The sequence below is a fragment of the Pteronotus mesoamericanus genome, unplaced genomic scaffold (assembly GCF_021234165.1).
Source record: "Pteronotus mesoamericanus isolate MK-2021 breed Mesoamerican mustached bat unplaced genomic scaffold, CSHL_Meso_final scaffold_533, whole genome shotgun sequence".
Lineage (NCBI taxonomy): Eukaryota > Metazoa > Chordata > Mammalia > Chiroptera > Mormoopidae > Pteronotus > Pteronotus mesoamericanus.
In genome coordinates this window covers 4,851,606-4,879,588 of record NW_026555320.1, presented here as the reverse complement: position 1 = coordinate 4,879,588, position 27,983 = coordinate 4,851,606, and the positions used below count along the sequence as shown (strand labels likewise).

General features: G+C 64.6%; 1 protein-coding gene across 2 annotated transcripts; it reads right to left on the bottom strand.

Annotated features, from left to right (window-relative positions):
- SEMA3F (semaphorin 3F) lies at positions 1 to 27,635 on the bottom strand. 2 transcript variants are annotated; one of them, XM_054594692.1, is made up of 19 exons: positions 27,331 to 27,635; positions 23,197 to 23,356; positions 9,571 to 9,731; positions 9,407 to 9,469; positions 9,193 to 9,312; positions 8,397 to 8,489; positions 6,762 to 6,855; positions 5,419 to 5,538; positions 5,055 to 5,194; positions 4,833 to 4,947; positions 4,606 to 4,675; positions 4,298 to 4,442; positions 3,314 to 3,536; positions 2,602 to 2,690; positions 2,432 to 2,473; positions 2,092 to 2,249; positions 1,849 to 1,916; positions 1,434 to 1,567; positions 1 to 839 (listed from the first exon to the last, which is right to left on the bottom strand). In XM_054594692.1, exons 2-19 carry the CDS (start codon positions 23,306 to 23,308, stop codon positions 429 to 431), a joined length of 2,358 nt encoding a protein of 785 aa, XP_054450667.1. In that variant the 5' UTR covers positions 23,309 to 23,356; positions 27,331 to 27,635; the 3' UTR covers positions 1 to 428. The 2 variants fall into 2 exon arrangements, with proteins under 2 accessions (XP_054450667.1, XP_054450668.1); XM_054594693.1 differs by lacking the exon at positions 8,397 to 8,489.
- Positions 27,636 to 27,983: the final 348 nt, after the last annotated feature.

Here is a 27,983-nt window from a genome sequence, read left to right as displayed (position 1 = left end):
TCCAAAGCAGTCCTCACATCCAGGCCGGTGCAGGCAACAGCACACACTGGCCAAGGCGGACAGGCCGTGCCTGTCCAGGCAGAGCTGGCTCCCTCCCTGCGTCCTGTGGGTCCCAGCAGCGGCTGTCGAGCAGGTGGACGAACTCCCAGCGGAGTCTGGGGCCTGTGCAGTCCTGGCCGGGCCCCACCCGCTGATTGGGCCTGAGAAGGTGGCCTCCGTTGTCTGCGGTCTCTGACCAGCACGGGTCTGTTCTGGGCGATGCTGCCGCGGAGGCAGGCCACATACAACCCACCAATAAATACTGTCTGTGCAGGGGCAGGGTGTGTATAGAATATAGATATTTTTATATATATATATATCTATATATCTTTTATATTAAAAGGGACGAGGGCTAGGCTGGCCCCATAGCAGGGCTCAGGCAGCTGGCCTCATGTGTCCGGCGCGTGGTGGCGGCGGTTCCGGGGCTTTTTCTGGTCCTGGGGTTCAGGGGGCTTGGCCGCCCCAGGAGCCTCCCTGGGGCTGGGGGGCACGTGGCGCCAGTAGCCCTGGCAGTACTGGTGGATGAGGCCCACTTCCGGCTGGGCCAGCAGCTGGGCCAGCTCTTGGTACGAAGGCGTGGAGGGGCCAGCCCCTGCGGGCGGCGGGGCGCTCACAGCCGGAGGTGGGAAGAGGGCGGCGTGGACGGCATCCCGGCCCAGGACGTGCAGCTGTACCCGCGCGACGACGTGTTTGAAGTTGTTCTCGGTGGCCGTGCAGGAGTACAGGCCGCGGTCGCCGAGCTGCAGGGCGCGCAGCAGCAGGCCCTGCTCGGTGCGCAGGAGGCGGTCCTCCGCCCGGATCTGCAGGGGAAGGGGTGGGGGCGGTCAGGCGCTGTGCGGCCCCAGCCAGCTCCCAGGTCGGCCCGCCATGTTGGCCGCCCCGTGGAGGGGCACCCTTGCGGAGTTTCAATATACCAAGAAAACCCCACATGAGGATATCACATAACATCTGAAGGAGGCATCTGCACAGTTTCCATGCTTTTGGGGTTGGGGGGGCGGGGACTGTTACGGAATCCTGGACAAGGAGGGAGTTTTGGAGCACACAGAGAATTTCTATTTAATGAGAACACGCAGCTGGGGCTCCCTCAGGAAATGTCCATGTTAAGGAGGGAGGCCAGGAAGGGGCTCCCATAAAATGAAGGCCACCCTACAGAGTCCCCTGTACTGGAGCCCGCCCCCTACAGAGAGGCACGCTTGCCATGGCGTGCACATGGAGCTGTCATGTACAGAGGCATGCCCACACGTGGCTCCGTGTGATATGGAAGCCCCAGAGTTCCCTCCTAACTAGGTGACTCCCGGAGCTCAGGTTGATTCCTGCTGTTTCACCCACGCGGACTTTCTACTGTACGGAGGGCTCCCGCACCCACGGGAGGGCTCTGGGGCACAGGAAATCACCTCCCGGCGCCGGTCGCTGGGATCTCGCTGGAACAGCCACTTAATGGTGGCCTGGGGCGAGCGGGGCTGGCACTCCAGGAAGGCGGCGCTGCCTGCCACACCGTACTGCACCGACTCCACCGCGTTCTTGTTGGCTGGGGAAGGAGAGGGCGCTGCGCTGAAGCGGCAGGGGCTCCAGGCAGAGGGCGTGCGGGTGAGGGGCTGGCACCGGGGAGCCCGTGCAGAGACGCCTACCCACAAAGGCAGGGAAGCGCCACCGGGCACCCACTCCTTGAGGGGGTGGCTAGGGGACATCCCAGCTCTGAAACCCCAGCCCTCCCCACCCCCACGGCACGTGAGACTCTTCCACTGCGGTGCCGTGAGTGGCTGGTGGGCCGGCGGGGCTCCACACTGTTGGGGGCCCTCCCGCACTCACCATTGGAGTTGAAGCCACGGCACTGCCTGATGGGGTTCCCGTGCCGGACGTCCTGCCGGCGGCTCCGCCTGGGTGAGGAGAGCTCCTGACAGAGGGTGCCAAGGAAGCTTGCCCCTCCAGACCCCTGTGCCCTGGAGACCTGGGCTCACAGACTCCCCCTGGGCGACATCACATCCACTCCAACCCCCCAGGACAGGGCCCTGGGTGTGGTGGCTAAAACTCCGAGGGTCTGGGGATCCACACCTCTTGGAGGACGCTGTGTAGCGGGAACAGGCCTGGCCATCCCAGGCGCAGTAGGGGTCCCGGGCGAGGCAGCAGTCGGCACAGGCAGCCCCGTATGCCTGGCAGCGGTGCAGGCTCAGGTGCGTGACACCCACAGCGGAGGCCACGTACAGTTGTTGCTGAGGGAGGGCAAGGGGCCTGTCAGCTCCTTCCCGCAGCCAGCCCCCCTCCGGAGCCAGCAGGGCTGGGCCCCTTCTCTTCCTGTTCTGTGCCTCAGTTTCCCCATCCTTGTGCCACGGCCATGACCCCAAGGGGGCGCAGGCTCCAGCCCTACCCCCCAACCCACCTCACCAAAACTCACCCTCTTGGAAGAGATGGTCATGGTCTTAACCGGTGCTGGGTCCTGGAAGGAGAGATGGATCAGCTTTGGGTTCTGGGACCCCCCCCACCAGCCCTTGCCCTGGAGGCCTGCTGTCAGGAGCTGGCACTGAGAAGGGCCTGGGCGAGGACAGGCCCGGGCGTTGCACCGACCTTGAAGACCTCCACCTCCTCCAGCATGAGCTCCTCCATCTCCTGGTCGTCCTTGGGCAGCACAATGACCTTCTGCACTGTCCCGCGGTCTGGAACGGGCCGGGCAGGGCCTCAGTGGGGCTGAGGACACTGGGGAAGGGGCACCAGCCTCAGCCCCTTCCCCCGCCAGGGCCCAAACCCCAGAGGGCGGCGGAGCTGCAGCTCTGTGCCAAGGCTGAGGAGCCTCCCCAGCGATGGGGAGCGGTCCGAGGGGGCGGGCCCGGGGGAAGGGGCGTTGGGGCCAGGGCCCGCCCCCTGCCACCCCAGGCCCCTGTTTGGACACTGCTCAGAACGGGAGGCTGGAGGTGGTCCTGTGTTGAGGGCCACCGGAACTGTGGTGGGCACACTTCCGCGTGGGCACACAAGGGCACGTGGCAGTTTTTGGACCCATGCATCCTGGAGGTGTCTGCCATCTGTTCCCCCTTTCCTGCTCATACATGGGTCCTCAGGCACCCAGTGTCTCTGCTGTCCTGGCCCCCGGGGGAGGAGGATGGGGCCTGCCCACCCTAGTCTGTTATCCTGGCAACAGGAAGAACACTCCAAAGGATGAAGGTGGCAGAGTTGGCTTTGACCCGCCTGCAGCAACCCCAGCGGCGTAGGTCCCAGCCCCACGAGTCAGCACCCTCCACCCAGCGGGCCCAGCGCAGGAGGAGCCGGGAGCAGCAGTGGGTACCTGTGCCCAGGAAAAGCACCTCATAGCGCCCATCGGCTGCATCCACCTGGTCCACGGCGACAGTGGTGAGCCGGTAGGGAGCGCCGGTGCGGACCACCAGGGGCCGCCGCTGCAGCGGGTACACGGCCTGGTACATGAGCGGGTGGCTGCGCATGAAGTTGATCACCTCGTCGGGGTAGTCCTTGGTGGACTTCAGGGATGGCGTGAAGGTCCCGCCGGGGCACTGCAGGCAGGCGAGCGCGTCAGGCCGGCCGCCCAGGCGGGGCTGCCTAGGCCCACGCACTGCAGGAGAGGCCTCTCTTTGGTCTGTCCCCACCTCCCCTGCCTGCTCCGTTCTCCAGGGCAGCCAGGCTTCCGCCCACTCCCAGTCTCTCTGTAGGTCCTGCTCCAGCGGGGAACCCAAGGTCCCGCACCGCCAGGTTGCCCCACCACTCCCCGGCCGCGCGTGCCAGACCTGTGGCAGCATTCGGCAGAGCTGACCACCCCCTGCCCACGGCCTCACCACTCTCATGCCTCTTCCTCTCTGGATGTTCCTCACCCCTGCCTCACTCCCGTCCTGCTCAGCAGAACTGCGGGCCCTCCCCACCCCTGCCCAGCCTCCCAGTTCACCCTTGGGGGTCAGCTCCCCTGACCTCTGCTGAAACCAGCTCCTCCACCCCGGTCCCGACCACCCTGAGAGGTAACTGCCTGCTGCATTTCATTGGATCCCACCCCCTTACCTACTGTCAGCCGGCTATGCTGACCTCCCGCCCGCCATCTTTGCTTCAGGAGCCTGGTGAGGCTGCTTCACAGCCTGACACTGTGTGTGGTTTTTTTTGGTGTTTTTAAAATTTCAGTTTTATCGAGGGCGAATGGTGGGTTTGTGTGTGTGTATGGCCCACCTCCCCCCCACCGTGGGCTGCAGGCCTCTGTCCGCAAAGGGCTGGACCAGAGGGGGGCCCCCCAGGAGGAGAGGAAAGGGGGAGGCGGGGGAGGGGTCCTCACCGTGCCAGGCCGTGGGTAGGGCATCTTCCCCGAGAAGGGCATCCACTGGTAGTTGGGGCCCTCCTTGTGGGCAAAAGGCCCGTTGAAGACCATGCGTATGTCCGCCATGGAGTAGACACACACGGCAGAGCCTCGGAACACGGAGCTGCGGGCAGGGCGGGCTGCTGCTGGGGACGGGGCAGACCCTCGGCCCAGGGCCCCTCCGAGCCACCCCACCCCACAGCTCGCCACCAGCACAGGGACCTCCGCAAGCCACAGCCCCCCAGCCCAGCCACACCCTGCCACGGCTGGCCCCGCCCCAGCCTCACCCCGAGGAGGTAAAGACGGCGTAAATGACAGGGTTCCTCACGTCCTGGGTCTGCTGGACAAACACATCCTCTGGGGACAGAAGGAGAAAGCGCTGGGAGGGTGCCACAGCCAGGAGCCACAGGGCCCTGCCCGCTCCAGCCCAGGGGACCACCCGAGGTGCCCCGACCAGCCGCCTCCCCTCGCATCGTCGGAGCCACGGGACCCCGCCCGCGCGCTGGGCACTCACGGAGCTCATCAAAGTGCGTCTCGATGCCGTCCTCGCCCGGCACAGAGCACACCAGCCGCGCCTTCAGGAACGTGCTCCACTTGTTGACCAGGCAGCAGTGGCCGCCATCATCGTTCTGGGGAACCGGGCGCGGACAGGGGGCTGGGTCAGATCCGCTCGCTCAGCCCCAAGCCCCGACCCCCGCGGGGGAAGGGCCTCGCCCACCCCTGCCGCAGTGCCTACCAGGCAGATCCGCCCGATGCGGGCGTACACGGCGGGGCTCTGTGGCGCCTCCGCCGACCGCTCGCGGAAGAAGAAGTAGAGTTTGTCATCATTGCGCTCGGCGCTGTCAGGGATGAGCTCCGCGTGGATGAAAGAAGGGTCTGCAGGTGGGCAGGGGTCAGCGGGGCCCGCCCTCCCCTGACGACGCCGTTCTCCCAGCAGAATTCCCGCCAGGCACAGGAACACCCCCAGCTCTTCCCCCAGAGAATCCCACCTCCCGGGCCAGTCACGGGGCTGGAAATTCCCCAGGACGGCTTCCTTGTGAGCACCATCCCAGACGGCGCCCCCTCATCCCGCGCCCCCAGGACTGGCGGGATGCGCTCACCGTTCAGCCAGCGGGAGTTGTACTGATCTGTGCGCATGGCCGTTTGCTTCCCAAGGGTGCGGAAGATGGCGGCGTCCGTGCCCATGAAGTCGATGTACACGCCAGCATAGAGCTCCTCATCTGTGGGGGGGCCGGTGGGCCAGTCAGGGGGACCGCCCTTTGCTAGGCTAGGGCGCAGCCCAGATGACCTGCAGGGCAGGGCCCCGTCCCCCCTCAGGCCTCCCAGGGCACAATCACATGACCAGTGGGGTGCGGGGCGACGTCCACGGGCTCCGGGAGGACTGGGATTAAGCAGCACTGAGCTCTGAGTGGCAGCCAGAGCCAGTTTCTGTGGGGAGCCGCTCCCACCAGGGCTGACTGCAGGGGGCGCCCGAGGTCCCCGTGCGCGGAGCGGGGGAGAGCTGCCAACCCCACTGTGTGGCACTTCCACCCCACAGATCCGATCGATGTCAATAACCGCAAGAGCATCGCTAATGATAAAATGTAGTAAAATAATTAGGACGTAGTAAGCTGTGAGTGTTTTCACCTTTTGCAAAGTACTTCATTTAATTGTAAGTTTATATAATTTAATTTTAAATAATAGCTGTGTTTGACAGCTGGCTCACAAAATACCTGAAAACTCAACCACACTGGCTCCAGGACTTCCTTCTAGACTCCGGGAGGAGCTCTGCCTTCCCCTCAGACTCCCTGGCCTGGGCTCTACCCTCAGGCCAGGACCCTCTCACTCACCAGGAGGGGGAGGATGATGCCCGCCCCCTACCCGGGGGCCTCTCTCCCCAGCCTCAGGTGGCGTGATGCCCTGCAGCTGCTGAGAGGCAGGTTGGGGTGGGCACAGAGCAGGGACCAGCGTCCCCGTGGGTAGGGGCAGCAGCTGCTCCTGAGGCCCCAGCCCGGACCCCTCCTCAGAGAACATTCCCCAGCCCTCCCAGATCAGGACCAAGCTCCCTCCAGCTGGTCAAGGAGCCAGGACTCCCCATTGGTGCTTCCTGGGGGCCTCTCCCAGCCTCCCAGGCAGACTGAGAACAAGAGATGGGACCATGGGACCGCCCTTTACAACGCCCCTGGCACCGACGCAGCCTGGTTTCCTCCAGGCAGCCTGCGGCTGGGGGGCTCTGGCCTTTGCATGCACCACACTGTGGACCTCAGCACCCCGCGAGGGGCCGTGTGGAGGCTCGTGCTGCCTCGCCTCTGCCGCTCCGCTCACACCGAGGTAAGCTGCACCCCTCTCCCTGGCAGGTGGGGCCCACCGCGGGGGCTCCAGCCCGCATGGTCACCCTGGGGTAAGGGCTGGTGCCACACCCCCGCCCCCAGGCACATTTCCCGCTGTGTGGGGGGGCACTCACTGATGAGGGCTGAGGCCGTGTCCAGCTTGGGGTCGTATGGACACTTGCCCTTCCCTGACTCGAGTCTCTCGGGCTCCAGGTAGAAGATATAATCCTGCAGGGCAGAGGGGTCTCAGCGCCGTCCAGGCCGGTCCCACGGCCAGGGGGAGGGGCAAGGGTCATCAGGCCCCAGGGACACCCTGAGGCCACCCCCTTCGCTCCCCAGGTCTCCTTGGATTTTGACTATCCAGCCAGCTATCCCAGGGCGGGGCCACACTGTAGGTTCCAGGGGAGGCGCTGCCTGGTCCCAGGCCTCAGAGGGCTCTGCTTTGGGGGCCGTGAGAGGGGTGGGCTCACAGGGGCTGAAGCCCCCCCATGCCAACCGGTTCAGGAAGCCTCTGGCTTAGGCCCCGTTGTGCCATAGAGGCACAGCTTTGTGAGCTGTGGCTCCCTGTCCCGGGCCAAGGAGGGGCTGCCAACCCGATTGGGGCAGCGGCTGCCAGCCAGGGGTCTGGCTCCTGTCCTTGCCATCGGGCCCCACCAGGTCAGAGGGCTGTGAGACCACTGTGTCCCCAGGCTTTGTGCCCTACCTGTGGTTCTCAGGACAGACTAATAGGCCATGGCCTTTTTCCTACCCCTCAGCAGAGCCCCCAGCTCCACGTGTCTCCCCAGGGATGCAGGAGTTGAAGGGCCAGCTCAGACCCCACGGAATTCACAAAGGCCCCCGTGCCTCCCAGCCTAGCCTGGAAGATGCTAGGAGCGAGGCTGGGGAAGGCACTGGGACCAGGATGAGCTCATGGGGACAAGGGAGGGAAAGGAGAGAGGCGCAGAGGCAGAAGGAAGTGGCAGCGGGGGTGGGGATGGTGATGGGAAGGTGTACACAGGCCCACTTCCAGTTACACTCTGCATACATGACTTCCTGCACACGTGGGGCTGCACACAGAGCTTGGCACGCATCACTGCCAGCGCACAGAACCCACTGTTCGCACCCTGGGCACACACGCACCATCTGAGCGGCCCCACTTCTCAGCACTGCCCACCAGACACACATGCTCGCGTGACCACTTGCTCTCATTCGCCGGCAGCCCCTGCCCAGCCCCAGCCCCACCCCCGGCGCAGTCCCGGGTCCTGACCAGTGTGGACAGACAGCTCTGCCCCTCCCAGCCCCGGGGAAGAGGGCCCCAAGCACGTGAGTGTGCAAGACACCTGTGCTAACCGAGGACCCACCACGAGAGGCAGGGGCATGGACCCCTGCGAGTGTGTGTCACTGCACACATGCGCCATGGTCCCACTCTGGTGCTGAGTAAGGCGTGGGCTTGAGAGCAAACAGCATGTGCCCACGTGTATGTTGGTATGTGCTCATGCGTGTCTATACACACATCCTGAGGGCTGAGGCACGGCTGTCCCCAGGGTCCTGTCATCCCCACCTGGTGGCTTCATGATTGCTTGCCTGCCGGGGCCCCACTGAGGCTGACATGAATCCAGCTGGGACTGCCTTCAGAGTCTCTGCAGGGGAAGGGCTGGGGGGGGCACAGAGACGAGGGACCCCGGGGGAGGCCGGCCGGGGGCACAGGTTCCCAGCTGCAAGGCCAGGCCCAGGGGAAGTCAGCTCGGAGGCAGGGCTGCCTGGCAAGGGCCTGGAGGGATGAGGCCCACCTGGCGTGGGGCTGTGGGCGTCGGGCGGAGGGCGCCATCCGTGGCTCTGCTGCCTCGGCCTCGGACCACCTGCATCTGGGTCCAGGGAGTGGCCTGAGAAGACGAGGAACAGGGGTTAGAGCCAGGGGTGGCAGGGGCTGGGGGAGCGGGCTCGGGCTGCCAGCCTCTCACACCACACATGCCAGGAACACACGTGATCACCTGGGCCCCCAGAGTACATATGTCCACCTGTGCGTGCACGCATACACACCGCCGGGCGCACGCCTGCACACACACATGTGCCCCCTAGGTCCAACCACTCTTGCACACGCCCTACAAGGTCACGCCAGCTACACACATGCCCACATGGAAATGGAAAAGGGCAGAAGCAGGCGGGAGGCGGGCAGAGCTGGGGAAGGGGCAGCTCTCCCCCAGGCCGGGTGGCAGAAGCTGACCCAGACGTCCAGCCTTCTGACGCTGAGGCCCCGCCAGGCCCTCTGGCTTGGCTGCAGGGCACGGTCCGCAGGCATAGCCCAAGAACTGTTGGAGCGAGCGCTTACTACGTGCCAGGCCCAGAGCTAAGAGCTTTGGGGATGTTAGCTCACTGCCTCCTCCTCACACCGACCTGTGAGAAAGGCAACTATTAGCCCCATTTTCAGGTGAGGAAACCAAGGCTCTGAGAGGTGAAAGAAGTCACTCACCCAAGGTCACAGGCCTGGGAGGTGGCAGGGCTGGGGTTCAAGCCCCGCCTCCCATCAGAAACTCGGAATGGAGCCTCCAGTGGGAGCAGCACAGGGTGGGGGTGGGCGGGGCTCACCTGCGCCCGGCGGCCGCGGTTTACGTAGGTGCACATGGGGTTGTAGGCGCCGGTCCCACACACGTACAGGTGTGTTCGGTTCCAGGGCTGGATGAGCCTGACGAAGTTCCCGCACTCACCCTGGGGCCAGAGGGAAAGCCGGGGAGGTACCCAGATGCCTCCCTGGAGTCACCTGCCCGCCACCCCCGCCCCACCTGTGGACCCCCGCACTCACGTTGCCATCCTTGCCTGAGAGCACGCACTCCTCGATGCGCTGCGGGGAGGCTGCCCAGTGGATCTGTCGGAAACAGGCTTCAGGGGCGCAACCTGCCGGACAGGGCCCCAGCCCCGCAGCCCCACGCCCCCATCCCTCACCCCCCAATGCCAGGCTGGCCTTACAATGAGGGGCTCGCGGTTGATGTCATGTAGGTCCAGGGACAGCACATAGTCCTTGCTGCCCACGTACATGCGGTCGTGGTCTTCGTCCTTGAGCAGGATTCGGTAGTCAGTTGTGTTGAGCAGGAAGTTGAAGAAGTGGGCAGTGCCTGTGGCCTTCAGCTCTGGGGACGGAGGGCAGGGCGGCAGTTAGGACCCGTGGAGACCATCACGTCACACCCCCATTGGCAGGGGGGGTCCCCCTCCACTTGGCCATCTTAACCCCCAGCCTCCCCATCAGGGAATACATAGCTCCCTCTCCAGTCCCTGCCTTGCTGGGAGGAGGAGGAGGGGAAGGCCAGGGAAGGGCCACACCCAAAGCTGAAGTCCTGATTCATCAGCAGCCCCAGCCAGTTTCTGGGTCCCAATGAAAGGACAGTGGGCAGGAGCCAGGTAGCGTGGCAGCATCAAAGGATCCTTGCTGGGGTGGGGGGGCGGGGGATTGAGGCTTCCGGGGTCAGGGCGGGGCCTGAAAGGGTTTGGGAGTAGGACGTGGGGGCAGGTGCATCCTGGGCAGCCCGCAGACGCGGGCACAGAGCCAGGGTGCCCCGTCCTCACCCCTGGTCAGAGGGTGATGCTGGCACACAGCAAGGCTCAAGGCTCCCGCCTTGTCTGAGCCGGGTAGCCAACATACGGGCGAGCCTAGCAGGGTGGGCCCCACCCAGCCCCACTGGGCGGCCAAGGGGTGGAATCCTCAGGCCACTTTGAAGAGCCAGGAGGAACAGGCTGTTCTGCAGGAGTCCAGTAGCTTCGCCCTCCCACCCCCAGGCTGCTGGGGAGAGTCCTCCTCCCTGTGGATGAAGGACAAGAGGGAACTCAGCAAATGACAGGCCAATGACAGACACAGGACTCCAGGAAACTTGGGAAGCTTGCTCCGGGAGGGGGGGCGCCCAGGGGTTCCCCTGGCAAGCCCCTTCTCCACCCACGCCTCGCTATTTTTAGCTCAGCAGGCGAGGGAAGATTGTAATGGGGGTGATGAATATTCACCAGCACAGGAGACTTGAGATGGCAGCACACAGGAGAGCACATGCATGTCTGCACAAGGGCCCAGGTATGCACACGTGTGTTCACGTGTCCTGAATTAGACCAGGCATTCCCCCAGGGTTGTACCCGATCCTTCTCCCCGGCCTCCTCCCCCTCCCACAGCTGGTTACCCGCCTCACAGCTGGTTACACGCCTCACAGCTGGTTACACGCCTCACAGCTCACTACCCGCCTCACAGCTGGCTGCCCTCCTCGCAGCTGGTTACCCACCTCACAGCTCACTACCTGCCTCACAGCTGGCTGCCCCCCTCCCAGCTGGCTGCCCCCCTCCCAGCTGGCTGCCCCCCTCCCAGCTGGCTGCCCTCCTCCCTGGTGGCTGCCCTCCTCCCAGCTGGCTGCCCTCCTCCCAGCTGGCTGCCCCCCTCCCAGCTGGCTGCCCTCCTCCCTGGTGGCTGCCCTCCTCCCTGGTGGCTGCCCCCCTCCCAGCTGGCTGCCCCCCTCCCTGGTGGCTGCCCTCCTCCCTGGTGGCTGCCCCCCTCCCAGCTGGCTGCCCCCTTGGGCCGGTGGCGCCCCCTCCCAGCTGGCTGCCCCCCTCCCTGGTGGCTGCCCCCCTCCCTGGTGGCTGCCCTCCTCCCTGGTGGCTGCCCCCCTCCCAGCTGGCTGCCCTCCTCCCTGGTGGCTGCCCCCCTCCCAGCTGGCTGCCCACCCTGAAGGTAGTAGCCCATCTCACAGGTGAGGCAATCCAGGGGGAGACCTGGAGAGGGAGAACAGCTGGGATCCAAGTCCCTAGATGGCTGCCTGAGGTGGAACCAGCAGGTGGCCCCATTCCATCACTCAAGGTCACCCTCCATCAGGCAGCTGGACTGGAATGGCCTGGCTGCTCCTGACCCCTGTTGTGCGCGGGGCGCCTGGAGCAGAGCGGGAGGGGCTGCGCCTGCGTGCGGCTTTGGACACGGCTCCCGGATGTGCCAGGATGGGCGTGGAGGTGGGCCGGCGGCCAGGGGACTCCCACTGCAGACCCGGAGCCCATGTCTGAGGGCTGGAGGGCAAGCAGACGCCTTGCCCTGTCCAGCGCTGACTGTGTGGCGACAAGAGAATACAGGTGATGACCTTGGCCAACCTCTGGGACGCAGGGACGCCGAAGGATCAAAGGGCCGGTCCCTGCCTGGCTGCGGCCTCGCCCGCCTGTCCGGCGGTGCCTCTGAAGTCCTGGGCAGGGCAGCCGGGGCACCTGTCCTGCACCTGTTGTTGGGCCACTCGGAGTCCCCTGCCTGGCCACCCGGCCATAGCGACAACAGGAAAGTAAACATTCCCCCACCCCCAGGGCCAGGAAGTGGCCAGAGAGGAAGTGGGGCTGCCAGCGGAGCCCCCCCAGGCTGGGACAGCCCGCCAGGGGTTATTTATACCCTGGCCGGGGGCATGGCTTGGTTGTGCCCTTACCCGTCCTGCCGGGACAGGGGGCGTTTGGGGGACAATGGAAGGGAGGGAGGCCGAGACTCAAGTTGGCACCATCAGGCACAGGCACTGGGCCTGGGGAAAGCTCTGAACATTTAGCCCCAGGGACAAAACCAGCCATAATCCTCACCCTGCCTCCACCCCCGCCCAGCCTTGGGCCTCTGGAATCTCGACCCTGCCCCCTGCCCCTCTGCCACGCTGTGACTCACCAAGCCCGAGCCCCTCTCCTGGGCTCAAAGCCCCAGCACTCCAGGCTCCGTGCGCTTGTCAGGGAGGCAGGGGACAGGCCACTCACTCAGCAGGTGAGGCAACTGAGGCACACGCGGGGAACGGGGCACTGGCCTTGACCTGACACCTACCTCTCAACCCTCTGCACCACCCGCCTCGGGCAGAGGTGAGGAGAGAGGAAGTCCCGCACTTAGCCATCAAGCATCTACTATGTGCAAAGCCCTGTGTGCACAACATCCAATTTTCAGATGAGGCTCTCAAAGCACAGAGAGGGTAACTGACGTGCCAGAGAGCACAGAAGGTGAGGTTCCCACCCAGGGCCACGGCCTTTCGGACTGAAGGAGGGGTGGCCCCGGAAAAGCCAGTCCTGGTGGTAGGAACTGCCCAGTGGGATGGCCAGGCCGGAAGGTGACTTTCCTTCCATCGACAAGGCACATGACTCAGGACCCTCGGTTTCCCTCCCAGTGGCCACAGGATATGGCGTCAATGGCTCTGCTGTCACAGGACATGAGGTTTTGGTGACTGAGGAAACTGTGACAGGGCAGGGTGCCCCGGGAGGCCCTGTGGTGTGGGAACGGGGTGGGGCCGAAGGCTAGGAATCTGGGTGTGATGTGGGCTTCTGGGGCGGGCTCCAGGGGCCCGGCCAAGGCTCTCTGAGCCTCACGTTCCCACCTCGCCCACCCCTTGGGCTCTCCTAGCACTGACATTCAAGGGGGTCCTGGGGTGGGGGAAACGTTAACACAGAGCATCTTTGGGTTCTCCCCCCACCCACCCTTTATGGGCCGTCTCTGCCTTGGCAGGGAGGGGAAGCTCCTTCGCCACAGACGCAGGCCTCCCGGAAGTCGCCATCTCTTGGAGGTCACCTACCCGCAGCCTTGTCCCTGCCTCCCCATTTCCAAGGGCTGGGGTGGGGAACGGAGAGGGCAGTGGGCAGGAAGGGCTTCCTGTTGACTCAGCCCCAGCACCGCCCTTATTCCAACCTGTCTCCACCCCGAATCCCCCCACCAGAGTGGAGCGAGACCCCCAATCATCCATCCAAAGCCAGGCTACTGAAGGAGAAAGGGAGCAGGGAGGGCAGAAGTTCCGCAGGGTGCCAGGGTGAATTGGGTGTAGGCCTCCGGCCTCACCCCTATGGCTGGAGGGCTCAGCTCTCGCAAGCCGGACCGTGGGAAAGAGTGCACACAAGAGCCCCATGGCAGCCCTCCAGCCCCAGTGCCAAGGGAGAGTCATGCTCACCTCGGGTCACGTAGGGTGAGGAGCAAAAGTGGCATCCTGTGCCCCCTTCCCACCCTACCACGGGGCCAAGGAACTGGGGGTGTTTTTCTGCCAAGAAGCCTGGGGTGGGGTGTCCTTCTCTGATACCTGCAGTGCGGCAGCGCTAGCTCCTACTGCCCCCCCCCCACCTAAGAAGCAAGGACTTGGGCCAAGGATCTGGGGGCCGAGGGGGCCATAGGTGTGTGTGTGTGTGGCTGACGTGGACCCAGCCTGGTCATGTCCTCAGGCCAGTCTGCACCTCTGCCCCACTTGGCCCAGGCCGGGCTCTGACAGTGGTGCCGTCCCGCCCTCTTCCCCGCAGCAATACTGAGGGAGCCGCTGGGCGCCACCAAGGGTTTGGTGGGTGTTGGGACTCACATCTGGATAAGCTTTGACCTTGGGGAGGGAGGGCGATGTGCCTGAGGAATGTCCTGGGAAGGGCGCCCGACCCCTATACCTTCACCCAAGCTGGGCACAGGTTGGGTGGGGCAACATCCGGGAAGGCTTTTCCCGTCATCGGGGAAGGAAGAGCCTTTTCTGGCATCAGGCACCTCGTTTCCGCAGCCGGTCCCAGCCCCTAGCCCTCCCCCACGGCCATTAGAGCTCAAGGTCCCGGCCCAGAGTGGCCTGGCGGAGCTCCAGAGGTGGGAACATTCTCAGCATGTAGGGGGCTTAGTCCGGGCCCCCATCCCCTCCTCTCTGGAGGCAGCTGATGATGCCTCACTTTAAGGGAGGGGTGGGCGGGCAAGGGCAGCACTGAGGAGGCGTGTCCACAGCCCTCGCCCACAGACCCCAAGTGGGGGGCCCCAACCCCTGCTGCCGGTCTCCAGGACACCGGGCCTGCTGCAGAAAGGGGGCTCCTGGAGCAGAGGTGGGCGCCCGCCCCCTTGGTTACAGCTCCACAAAGCAGCGGGCCCTGACTGACAGCGGCACATCCCGGCTGCGCCCGGGAACTGGGGGGTGATAGACAGGTCCCTGCAGCCCGGCCCTGACCTCTGACCTCATGTGGGCTGGCGCAGCCCTAATCCCTGAGCTGAAGAGAAATGAGGTTGGGGGTCAGGGGACAGGGCGCTGGCCAGGGTCTCCGTCAGTCCTTCATCCTCCCGCCCTGCCGAGGAGGGAAACAGGAGGACGGAGGCGGCAGCCGTGGCAACAGCACGAGTGACAGAGTCCAGACGGAGCCCCCTGGACACCCCCATGGGCTCTAGGGAAGCGTGGCCCCAGCCCCTTTCTCACACCCCCAAAGCGGCGAGGGCCCCCAGAGGAAGGCCCAGGGGCTGGGCTGGCCCCCTGGCTCCCGGCCTAATCCTCTTTTAATGAGCGGCCAGCCGGAAGGCCTCGGGCCTGCAGCCCTGGGAGCCCCAGCCAGGCTGGGCTGGGCACCGGACAGCCCCAAAGACTTTGCACGCACCTTTCCCCCCGCCCAGCGTGCCCACCTCACCTGCGCCCCGATGCCAACCAGACTCCAACACGGGCCCGGCCAACCCAGGGCCCCGCATCAGTGGGGCTATGCCAGCTGACGCCTGCCTTGTGTTCCCACGGGCCCTCCCTTGGGCATTTCCCATTATCTGGGTGCAGGCCCCACATGCGTCTGGGCAGGAGAGGCTGTCGCTGACGACCCAAGGGCTGGCTCTCCCAGTCCCTTCCCCACCCCAGGACGTTCCGGATGGAAAGCTCTAGAAACCAGATCCAGGGTTTTGCCTTGGGTTTGCACTGCCTCCTCCTCAGTATCTGTGCCCTCCGATGCCATCCCTGGGCCAGGCTCTCCAGATTGGAGGCCCAAAAGCCTTCCCAGGAGCCACTGACACTCGCCCCCCTTCCCCCAGGCAGGTGAGCCAGGTCGGTGCCAACAAAACCAATTACAGCCGCTCTCACCCAATTAGCAACTAATTATGGCCTCTAGTCCATTCAACATAATTAACATGTAAATGACTCGGTGTGTTTATATTCAATAACTACTCTGATTGAATTTAATTTAAATGTCTGTACTAGGGACCCAGTTACCGTATTTCACCAACTAGAGCTGCCACTTCCTGGGACTATCAGGCTCCTTCAGGGAAGGCGGACTGACCGGAGGCCGGAGTGGAGGGTGGAGGGGCAGGCGCCTCAACACTGGCCCGGCCCTGGCAAGGGTGGGGTCGGGTGCAGCCCCTGCACCGCTGACATGCCTGTCCCAGGGATGTGGGGAGGCAGTGAGTTGGAAGAGCCCCCCATGGAATCCTCAAGATGGGAAACCCTCTGGTATGAGGGGCCCCATCCTAAGGGCTACTGTAAACATCCCAACTGTTCAGTAAACAGCAAGCTGGACAGGGGCCTGAGTGGAGGAGCCACTCAGCTGGGCGTAAGCTGCACTGAACGCTTCCCTCCCATTTGGGGGGCTGGGGGCTGGGGGCTGGGGGCTGAGGCATGCTGTTCCCACGCCCGTTCCGCCCCAGTGCCCACCTGCTCCGCCCAGAAGAGGACAGGCTGGGGGCACAAGAGAAGCTGGGAGGCAAGGGGCAGCGGGGTCACTCCCTGGCACACGGGCCAGCCGGGACCAGTGGTTCTACACTTCTCCCCGGCAGGATGTTAGTGTCTCTCAGCCATTTTGTCCCAGCAGGTAGGGGCTCTTCAGCCTGGGCGCCTCCACTGACCCCTGCCCACCGCCCAGGCCCCATGGGGCCTGGTCCTTCTAGGTCTGGGCTCATGGCTCAAGGGGCCAACAGGTCCTACATGGACCCTAACAGGGCACGCAGCTGACTGGGATAAGACCTCTGGGCATTCACTGGCCAGGCCGAGTTCAGAGCTCCAGCCCAGCTTAGCAAGGACACGGCCCGGTCGAGGGAGCTGGCCGGGCCGGGCAGCGCAGCCCTGCCCGCAGAGTGGGAGCACGTGGGCTGGGTCAGGCAAGCGGCTGGCACAGAGATGTGCCCCAGAAAGTGTGCCAGGGTCGGGGGGAGGGATCAGTCACTACGGGGAGGGCCACACAGACCCATTTTTCAGGTGGGGACAGTAGAATGACCGCCAGCGCCTCCAGTTCCACAGGCCTGGGGACTACCCCTCCTCCCACATTCCAGACCTGGCCCGGAAACTCCTCTCTCCTTCCTCAGCCACCTCCTCCTCCCTGCGACGGCAAAAGACAACAAACTCTCCATGGCTCATTTACTGCGATAAATCAACCAGACGGACAGGCAGGATGGGACGACAGGCTCAGCCCCCTCTGCTGCCCCCTCGGGCTCCCGGCTCCCGCAGCCCCTTCACGTCGCCCACCCAGAGAGTCCCAGGGTGCCCCAGACGGCCTGAGCCGCCTGCCCAGCAGGACGCGGAGAATGAGGTGCTGCACAGGCAGATGCACGCCCAGGGCCGGCCCGGGGGACGCCGCGAGGCTGAGGCAGGGACCCTCCAGGGAAGGCCCGCGCTGGGACAGGAAGGTGTGGGACAAAATGACAGTGCAGGCCGCCCGGGGCAGAGGCCCCCCGGCGTGCCACCCACTGGACCTCGGCGACAAAGGAGCCCACGAGGCCCCCATGCCCAGCTGCTGTCCTGCCAGTGACAGTGTATGATGGGCAGGGACGTAGGCTGTGCCCCAGGGGGAGAATGAGGGCATCGGCTCCGGACCTTCAGCGAGAGGAAAGAAAGCTCTTGGCTGGGTGCAGGGGCCTCAGAGGAAAGAGCATGTCCGGGTAGGAAGCCAAGGACAGGTCAGGCTGGTGGCGGGAGGGGTGAAGGCAAGGCGGGAGTGGGGAGAAAGGAAGGAAGAAGAGTGGGGGGAGGGGGGTCTGGAGCGGAGGCCACATGCTCCAAAGGCTTCCCAGCCCCAGAGGGGCCAGTAGCTCCAGGGCTGCCCCTGCCTGCGGAGGTGCAGCAGAGAGCCTAGCCGTACTGGCGGGCGGCCGCGGTCAGCCGGCTGAGGCCTCCCTCCCCCGCAGGCTGGCCTCCTGGCTCCCCCACAGCCACCACCCGGGCCCCATTCTCTGCTGGGTCAGGACCAGTGCTCAGGGTCTGGGGCCCAGGGGGCTGCAGCCCTCTCCCTGAAGCTGCTCAGCCTCCTCGGCGGGATGGGGTGGGTGGCTGCAGACCTGCCAAGCTCAGGAACCCACGTGAACTGGGCTTGGGATTCAGAAGCGTTCTGGCATCCAGGCCTCTGGCAAAGGCCCTCTTGCTATTTCTAAGAAAAATGCAGCAGGAATCTTTTCTGCTTCTCCAAAGTGCCAAGGGCCCCCTTGAGGCAGAGCTCAGATTCCCAGGACAGCGCCAGGCCAGGCCAGATCAGGCCGACAGACTCCGGGCCCAGCTGTGGAGGTGCCCAAGGGAGCGGCGCAGGTCCGGTCACCCAGCACAAGCTGCAGGAGCCAGGACAGTGCTCAGGCAGGGCCACTGCATGGCCGTGGGCCCAGCCAGACTGGGGAGCTCATCCTCCACGAGCCCCTCCAACGCATCCCCTCTCCGAATGCATCTCTATCCTTGGATTTTCCCCACGATAGGGATGTGGCAGTAGAGATGTGTCACCTCTACCGGGGATTAAAAAGAGCTTAAAAATCACAAGGAGAAAGTGCAAATGACATCCTGGCAGCAAGACCGCATCCAGTACTTGCCCTTTCTCCCCTGCTCCTGCACATGCACACGCACCGGCCTCTGTTCCGGCTCTTACTTCCCCGCAACCTCCCTTCCCCTGTTTGAGATGTAGCTGCCTCCACCACAAAGCCTGCAGGATGCCCACGGGAGCCGCGCTCCTCCTCCTGACCCCCTCCCCCCACAGCGCTCAGGGCCCCCCAATCCCCGCAGTCCTCACCGAAGGTTAGAAACCCAGAGTGAGGGGGTGAGGCAGCACGGGACTCCTCGGGCACCCTCGGGGGCCAGCCCTCCGCTGTTGCCGCCTGCAGCGGGGCTCCTAGTTACTGAGACTTCTGTCAGAGAGGCTGCAACCCTGCTCACAAAGCTACCCCTCCCAACAGCACGAGGCCGGTACCGTTGGTGCCCCCAGTTTCAGACGGGATAGGAGGGACACAGAGGGACTTTGCTATTCAAGATCCGCCCCCAACTAGGAGGCCAGCAGGACAGCCCGAGCCTTGAGGGCGCTGCTTCCCCAGGGCCAGGGAGAGGCCCCCGTTTGGAGAGGCTAGGGCGCCCCGTTTGGAGAGGCTAGGGCACTCAGCTGATGAGGGCAGGATGGGGTCTGCCTGCCTTCAGGGCCAGTCCTCTCGACCCCCCACCAGCACCTCTGCACTCTCCCAATCACAGTGCCCGCTGGCTGCCCTGGGGGCGGGGGTAGGGCAAGCTGGTCCTCTCCCAGGAGTCAGAGGCCAGGGACCCAAGGCTTGAGACACCAGCTGGGCCTGCACCGCCTCTGGGGGGGCTACCGGGTTGGGGCGCACCCACGCAGGTGCAGACAGCCCGGAGCCCTCGCTGAGGCTGCTGCCTCCAAAGCCACAGGGTGAGAGATGCTTTTATGAGCCGGGATGAGATTCTTATCTTGGCGGTTTCTCTTTAAATTCTTTACGATTACAAAGCAGTGGGGGCTGCCAAGGAACATGATTTACTCCTTGAGCATGCACCAGCTCCCGTTCGGTGCCAAGGGGAGCTGGAGCCGGGGAGGGCGGGCGGGCGTTGTACCAGGGAGCCAGGGACAAGGCCGGGGCTGCCGAGGCCCAGCCGGTGGCGGTCCCATCTGAAGCCTGGCTGGACCCAGCAGGACCAAAACTAAAGGCCCCAGCCCCCGGCCTGGCTGACTCAGGGAGGGCCTCTGGCAGGTTCTCTGCAAGCACAAGGACCTGTCCCCACTCTCTCCGAGGGCTGGTCCTGGCCAGCTGCCGGGCGGGGAGCTGGCCACCCCCATGACCTCCCAACTCCCAGCGTGGCCACTTCCAAGTTCCCTCCCAGGAGGGAGGCAGCTCCCATTTCCAGGAACGCTGATCCCAAATGCAGGGATCTGGGCTCAAGTTCACGAGTTGGGTCTTCCTTCCTCCCTCTTTTCTGGCTCATCCTGCTCACCCACCCATCCTGGTTTACTAGCTCCAAACCCTCCGTACATATCCAAGCCCCCAGCCCCTGCCCATCTCCCTGGTGCCACCCCTGCAGCCTGAAGTTCCATGCCTACCTGGCTGACCGGGGTGACCCTGTGGGCGAGGGCAGCCCCCCAAGTCCTCCCCCGCCCCCCCACTATGCATCAGGCCCGGGGGCGTGGCAATGAGCCATCAGACTTGCATAACCCCCACCCACGGTGACCCCTCCTAACCTCCCATCTCAACATCTCCTAACAAGGAAACCCGGAGACTCTGGCTCTCTGATGCCGCTCACAAATGATGTAAGTGGTGGCACAGTTATGGGCCACCTGGCGGTAAGCGGGGCTGGCCAGCGCCACCCATTCGTTCCTCCTCCAGAACCTCCGGGGCCTGGTTTTCCTTTTCTGAAGGGAGAGCCCTTCCCAGGAAGCTGCCCAGCGCAACCCCAGCCCTTTCCTTGGGAAATGAGGCCGAGAAGGTTAGAGCTGGCCCTGCAGGACCTTGGAACTTTGTCCCTAGCTCATGGGACAGGGCTGAGCCTGCATCCCCCACCCACCCTCCACTCTCAGTCCTGGGACAGCCCCAGACATCAGGCAGGGCCCGGCTCTGTCCCAGTCCTGCTCCTGCGCGGCCTGGGGAGCCTGTGGATCTCCTGCCTCACAGGGAGCCCAGGGAGGTCCGTCAGGCCTCAGGGAGACTGTCCCTTGGTTATCGTCATGGGCACCTACACTTATCTCTCTCATTGGCACCTTTCCTGACCTCCTTTGGCAACATGACCTTCTGCTCCATCTCCCTGCCTGTGCCTCAGTTTCCCCTGTAGCCCAGCTACCCCGTATGTCACCCCAATACCTCTTCCCCCCACCAAACACCTCTTGGCCCCGAGTCCTGGCCGAAGCCAGCCCGGCAGCAGCAGCGGTGTATTGTGCAGTGGCTTCCTGGCAAAAAGTAAACATTCCCCAGGCCGAACAAAGGGCCTGGCAGAGCCCTGGAACCTTCCCGCAGCAGCCAAGCTGGTGCCCTCTCAGGGGGAGAGCGGGGCTCTTTCTCCAGGCTGGGCCAGTGACTCTGGCGTGAAGGGAGCTCCAGGCCCAGGCCCGGAGGCGGGGAGGGAATGGGTCCCTCGTCCCAAGCCCCACGAACTCTCAGAGGTCACCTCGCCTGCTCCAGGCGATCTTCCCCGCTTGACCCCTCACTTCTGCGTGACCCTGGCTGTGCCGCTGATGGAAGCTCAGGGGGTGGGCCACCGGAGCCCCAGCTCTGACTGAGCCCCGGGTCCCTGCTCCCTTGCACTCTCTCGGCTGCAGGCTTGGCTGGGGCGCCCGGGCGGACTGGCAGGCAGCAAGCCCAAGTCTGGCCCAGTTCCTGCCTTTGTTCCTTTATCTGCCCCGCGCAGGCTGGCCCCTCATGCCAGCACCTCCCAAGTGCATCGGGACCCTGGCAGGGGAAGGGATGGGCCTTGGCTGAGTCCCTGAGGCCGGGTATGCCAGCTGCTACACCCATCCGAGGCACAGATGGAGAAACTGAGGCACGGAGCCAGAGTGACCACCAGGGCCTCTGAGGGCAGCCCTCCCTGCGCCGGGTGGGGAGAAGCGCCGCACTCTCCCAGGCCCTGGCCTGGCTGGGGGATTCCAGCCTCTGCAGGTGCTAGTGTCCGTTCTCACTGCACAGACATTTGGTGAGGGCTCCTCACTGAGGGCCACTTCAGGGATGTGGCTGCGCTGAGACTGTCCAGCCCAGGCTCTGGCGTGCAGCAGGTGCTCACGTCTCTGTTAAACTAAGTGACGCTAACCATAAAACTAGGGCACAAGATCAAGTGAGGAAAAGGAAGGACATCCGGGGAGGGAAACCTGCGTGCGCACAGGCATCGCGGCCCAGGGATGGGGTGGCCCAGCGCCCTGCAGCCCCACCCGGCTGCCCGGCTGCCAGCACTGCCGTAGGCCGGCTGCCAGGAGCCGGGCTTTTAGTCACCGCGGGTGCTGGCTTCAGAGCTAATTGAGAGGGAATCGACCTGACTGATGTGGGCGTCAGGCGTCGACAAGGCCAGGACACCGGGGTTCTATTTCTGGCCTTGCTTCTGCCTCCTGCCTGACCTTGCCCTTGCCCTTGCCTGAGCCTCGGTTTCTCTCTCTGGAAAACCAGAACAAAAGCCTTTGCCCCTCTGCCCCTAGAGGTCCCAGAAGGTTTCAAAGTTGCACAGAGAGGACCTCCCTGTGTCTCATCCCTCCTGCTACCTCTCATGGGTCTCCAGGGTGATGGCAAAAATAACACCCAGAGTGGATGTCACGGCTTTAGGTGTCCCTGGGGTGTGGGAAGCCAGCCACGCCCCCTCCCTGTGGGGGCAGGGGATGCTCTGGCCCCCCTGCCTGCACACTGTGGGGGAAGGGGGGAAAGAGGAGGAATCAGGCCCTTTCAAGATTCATTCATCTGCTCTGAGGAATTCCACCAGGGAAGGGTGGGGGGTCAGCAGAATAAACATCTCATCTTCCAGGCCTGGGGGAGGGGGCCCGCTTCCACAAACCAAACCGCTCCGCGCTTCAGCTCCGTGCTTCAGCCCGTTCCTCAGGCCCTGCAAGAACTCCTTCCAGGCCCACCCTCAGAGACGCATTCCCCACTGTCCCCACCAAGTGGCAGGGGAGGGACAAGGCCAGGGGAGGGGTTCTGCCGGGGAACACGGGGATAGACAAGGTGAGGGCTGGGCCTCAGCCAAGCCTGAGGAAGGAAAGAGGTCGGCCCAGCCTTTCACCCCCATATGTGTGCCCGGAAATCTGTCCTGCCAGGGCTGAGTCGGCCCCACCCAGGGCAGGCGGCCTGACAGAGTTAACCTTGGGCCAGAGGACAGCCAAGGCTGAGAACTCGCGAGTCACCCCAGGTCTCCCAGACCTAGAGTAGGCTCTTCTGATCACACACAGCCTCGAGGAAAGGAGGAAGGGATTAGCGACGAGCCGTCTGCATGCTGGGTGCGTGGGCTGCACGGGGTCGTCTGCCCAGTGGGTCAAGGGGACGGAGCTGCGGGACCAGTCTCTCACTCTGCAGACCCCAACCCATCACTGGAACCTTCCACAGCCTTCCAAAGCAGAGTGCCCACTGGGGAGCTCAAGAGCTCCGGCCTGTCACCGTAGCACACGCCTTCCCAGGGCCCACCAGGTGGCCCTCCCCTGAGCTGTGGCCCACAGCACCCCACCCTCATTCCTGGGAGCCCCTTCCACATGGAGACCCACGGCAAGGCTCCTCGAGCACCCACATCTCTACAGAGCAGGTCCTGCCCCTCCAGCTTCCCACAGCCTGCGGGCCACAGGATTATCTGGCCTCCCTGCCCAGGGACTGCCCGGGACAGGACCCAACGCCGCAGTGGCAGGAAGGCTTCTGCGAACAGAAGTTTGGAAGGTGTGGCAGCTGCAACCTCCCACCCAGGAGCCGCTCTGCACGCCCAGGGCCGTCTACCTGAGGCCTCACCTCCGGACTCTAGAAGGGACCGACTCAAGAACCTTCTTTAAAATGGCTAAGTGGCCCAGTCTCCAGATTTTCCCAGCAGGTTACCTCCTTCTTGTCCCCACCACACACACACCCAGGGTGACCCATGTAGCCACGCATTTTGTCCTTGTTTGCCCTGACCCTCCTCTCTCTCCCGTGCAACGGGCCAGGTGCTGCACACAGAGACAATGCTGGGGAACAGCAAGGTGGGCTCTTACCTTTGAATGAGAGCCGGACCCGCGGTGTGGCCGGGAGGTGGTCCTGGAAGGGGGTGGCTGGCCAGGCCCCGATCACTAGGGAAGCCCAGAGGAGGAGACCAGAGACAGGCATTGTGGGAGGAGCCTAGGACCCAGGAGGCAGGCTCAGCTGTCTGGACACCTGGGAACCAAGATTGGAACGTGTGAGGCTGTGAGGCGGAAGGAGGGCCCTGCCCTGCCCACATTTCCCTTGTGCGATTCTGCCCAAGGCACTGCAACTTCCCGATCCAAGCAAATAGGGTTGTGGGTGTCTCCTCATTCACACCCTCAGCCTGGAGCCATGGACGCCCCAGCACGCAAACCTCACGCACTGTCTTGCCTCTGCTTTTGTCTGGGGAGGTGTAACCAACGGATCTGAGGACTAAGCGACCAGGCACAGCCTGGGGTCTGCAGAGCTGACAGGAGCCTCTGGAGACTCAACGCCGCAACCTCTGCCCCCCAGTGCCCCGAATGCCATTCTCAGGGCCCAGCTCCAGCAGGTGACCCACAGCCATCAGCGTACTCACCCCCAGCCACACCGGCTGCCCCATCCCTTCAGAGGGGGGTGGGGGGGGTGTAGGGGGAGCGGGGAAGAGGTGGGTCTAGCCCTGCCTGCTCTGGCAAAACCGCCCCTCCCAGTACAGGAAAATCTAGACCCAGTTATGGGGGCAGGGCACGTGGGAGAGCGTGGAGGGTGAGGGAGACGCGGGCAGACAGCCTGCAGTGCGAGAGACACAGCAGCCAGAAAAGGAGAGGCAAAGAAGGGCAGTCTACTTTTACTGAGGTCACAGCAGGAGGGATCCAGGTCAGACCTGCAGAAGGACTTCCTATTAGGAAAAGTTCCAGTTCTGCCTGGAGAGGGTGGAGAAGGGGAGCTAGGCGGGCTGGCTCACCTAGGCAGGCCTGCGGTCTCCTCTGCAGAACTCCCCCACCCCGAGTAGGTCCAAGTCTCAATACTATGTTTTTCAAATATTGTCTCCCCGGGCAGGCTTGCTGTTGGGTAAACGCAGCCCAGCACCAGTTGTCGGAACATATTGCTCCCTCCCGGCAAAAACCAGCGCCAGCTCCCAACCCCCCCACCCAGATGCACTGGAGGTGGGGGCACCAAGAGTGACAACATGCGTCCTGCCTTCCAGACCAGCCCTGTCTATCCCCTTCTCCCATGGGAGGCAGGACCCCTGGTCAATTTTAGGACCCTGGGGTGGGGTGAGGGGTACTGTGGCCAGTTCATCCCCTGTGGCACACGCCGAAGCAGGTCCAGGTGCCACATCGGACTGTCAGGCCCCAAGAGACAAACAGACCCTGGTGCCCTCCCTTGATTCCCGTCCCTGGGGCCCTTGCCTCTCCTGCCAGGGCAAGCCCCTCGTGGTTTCTCAACAGGAAGTGCAGCCTCAGGCCCCTGGCCCATCCCCAGGCAGTGCCCTCTGTGGGAAGAGCCTCCCCGAGCCCTGACACACCTCTCCTGTTTCTTCAAAGTCCCCCCACCGCAGCCGGGGCGCCTCGGGCTGGAGGAGGGCAGGAATCAGAACGAGCCCCGCCCCCACCTGCTGGAGCACCAGGCTGGTGCCGACTGAATGGCAGGCTGTGATGAGCGCTCGGGCGCCGGGAGAGGGCTGTGCTCGCGTCCACGTTGTCCTCAGGGTACACCGGGGAGGCCCCCTATTACAGTTGTGGATAAACGCACACACGTCCTCCATGCGTGCCCACACGTGTCCGAGCAAGAATGTGTTTGCTCAAGAACTTGACCTGCCGGTGGGGTGGGGCTCAGGAAGCTGGGAGGCACTGTCCTGGCTCAGGGAGGTCAGGATGCAGAAAGGGTCCCTCAGAGAGCTTTGGTCTCGTGCACCTGGGGGCTCAGGCTGATGCACCTCCCCTCCTACCCATGACCCCATCTGTCCTGCATCCATTTTCATTGGTGACAAGGTCAGGGTCACCAAGGACAGTGTTAGAGTCCCCGAGGTGTCCAGGAAGGTGGAGGGCTTTGCCTTACTAGGCCCCTACAAGGATCCCCACAACGCCCTGGCCCTTTAAAGGGGTGAGTCTGGAATGTTCAGGTCTGTTGTGGCCTCAGGCCCAAGCCCCCTCCCTTGGCAGCCTGAAGGCTGTGGAGGAGAAGAGAGGAGAGGGAAGGCAGGAAGGAGAGGAGGAGGAGGGCAGAGGGAGGCTTGGGGAAGGCGTTTTTGCCGTCACCTCCCCTCTGCAGACCCCTAGAGGCATTCCTCTCAGCCCCAGCCCCAGAGAAGCCCCCAGGCCACTAGCCCAGGTGAGCGGACAGAGAAGGGACAGGCACCGCCACCTGGGAGCCCACCAGGAGGAGAGCAGAGAAGGAAGGAAGGAAAGAAGGCTGGTGGGAGGGAGCAAGGGAGGGAGGCAGGCGGGAGGGAGGAGGAGAGAGGGAGGAGAGAGGGAGGGACGGAGGAGAGACGCTCGAACAAAGAACCGAGGAGCTGGGCTGGCAAGGGGCGCAGGGAAGGGGCGCGGATCGAGGGGGTCTGGAGGCACCTGGGGTCGGGGCAAGGGGCTAGGTGGTAGGATTGCCTGGCCAGCTCCAGACCTCCCAGGCTGAGGGTGGGGGCGGGGGCGGGAGTGGGCAGTGTGCCTCAGGGAAGGGAGGTAGGCTCCTTGGCACTGAGAACTGCCAGGCTGGAAGGGGGGCAGGAGCAGGGGCTGTGGGGGAACATGGGGAAGAAATTATTAACAGCATCCCACCCCCTACTCAGCCCCTGGATCCTTGCCCTCCTGGTTCCTTGGCTTTCCCCCTCCCCCAACACCCCATGGACCAGGAAGCAGGGCCACTCCAGCAGGGCTGGGATAGAAACCCCGCTTCTGTGGTGGTGTGTGGGGTTCCCAGGCAAGGTCACCTGGGTTTGGCTCCATCCTCCCCCTCTAGGTATGCCTGGCAGAGCTGTGGCGGGCTGGGCCTGGGCTGCTGGCCCCCTTTCCCCCCCGGCCGCACTTCCGGATCTGGCTCCTTCAGAACTGAGGGGCAGCCGTAACCGCGGCTGTGCCCAGTGCCCTCGCCTCCAGGGCACTACCCCACCAGTCCGGGCACACGCCTGCTGCAGCCTGGGAAGGGGCTCCAGCTCCACCTAAGCCCCTCGGTGGTGGGGAGCCCCCCAACCCCGGGGTTCAGTCCCCACACTCTGGGAGGCAATCTGGGTGAATTCAGGAGGACAAGGAGCCACCAGCCTGGCCCAGCTCCAGGGCAGACACAGCCGAGCTGGAGTTCGCCCCCTCCCCCAGGTGTTCCCGGGCTGGTGTTCCCAAGACAGTTATCTCAAGAATGAGAAGTTATTTTTCCAGTCAGGCCCCCAGCTCTAGCTCCAGGTGACCCCCCCTCCTGCCATCCCTGCCTCACTCCTGGGCCACCTTAACACTTTCTGGTCCCACCTGCTCTGGGAGAGCCCATCAAGCTCCTAGTGTCCCCTGCCCACTTCACCACTGGGGACCCAGCCTGCCTGAATGGGCTGCAGGCTCTCCCAGTTCACCCAAAACCAACATACAGCTGGGTCCCTAATGGAGCAAGACTTCCTGCTGGAAAAGCAAACCCAAGCTGGCACCTGGGGGTTAGGGGGTGGGCACAGTGCCCGAGGAAAAGCCTTGGGACTGGCGGTCCTCCTGTCCTGCGGATCTGGGAGACCCTTTACGTGGGGGCAGCCAGGATAGTGCTTCCTTTGAGCAGATTGTCGGATCGGGACACTGAGGCAGGGGAACCCTACCAGGGAACAGCGCTGCCTGAGGCGTTAGTGGGAGAGAGAGCTGAGCCACAAGAAGGGGCGCCGGATTCCCGCTCCAGGAACATGAGGGTGGGGGCGGGGGTAAGGGAACACCCACCCACCCAGAACCTTGTGGGAAAAAGTTGCTTTGTACACTGGTGACTCCGCAGGCCACATCATCCACACATCTCCATGTTTCCCCAATTCAAAGGGTCCGGGCAGACCGAACAGGTACGGCGCCCGATCTAGTCCGGTCGTCTCTGTGTCTGCGGTAAGCCCCCCGACCCTCCGATGCCCGCGCCTCGGACACTTCCGCAGAGTTGCAGTACCGCGGGTCCCAGAGGGATCGCAGGGTGGCCCGGCCGCCTGCCCGCTCCCTCCCGCTTCCCGCTGCACTCACCTCTTCCGCGGCGGCGGGGCCTGGGCTCCCGGGCGGCGGCGGCGGCAGAGCCGCTCCCGGTTGGGCCGGCCCGCGCTAGCGGCCCCCCGGGGCCATGGCCCTGCCCGCGCCCTCTCGCCGCTGTGCCTGAACCGGGGTCGGCGCCGCGGCCCCGGCTTAACGGGTTCCGAGGGCTTCAAGCGCGTCAGCAGCCGAGGCCCCGGGCCCCAGCCCGGGCCATGGGAAGGCTCAGGGGCGCTCGGGGCCGCCTCCCCCCGGGTGGGCTGCGGGCGCCCCCTGGCCGGCGCGCCGAGGGCGCATTCCCCGCCGCGGGACGCGGGGAGCGGGCAACGGCGCGCTCGGCTTCGGGGCGCTGCGCTCAGATCGGCCCGATGGCGCTGTGTCTGCCTGGTTGCTGGGCTGGGGCCCGGCGGCCGCGCGGGGCTGCGCCGCTCCTCGCCTCACGCCCTGGCCCTTCGCCGCACTCGGGGCTCGCCGGACCGCGGCCGATTGCTAGCTCGCTGGCTCTGGTCTCGCGGCCGCAGCCGGGACGGGGTGCTCCTAGCCGCTCGGGGAGCGCCCGTAATTGGCCGGCGTGGGCGATATTTGCATAGCGCGGCCCCGCCCCGCCCGGCCCCACCCCCGGGGCGGGACCCGCCCGGCCGCCACCCCGC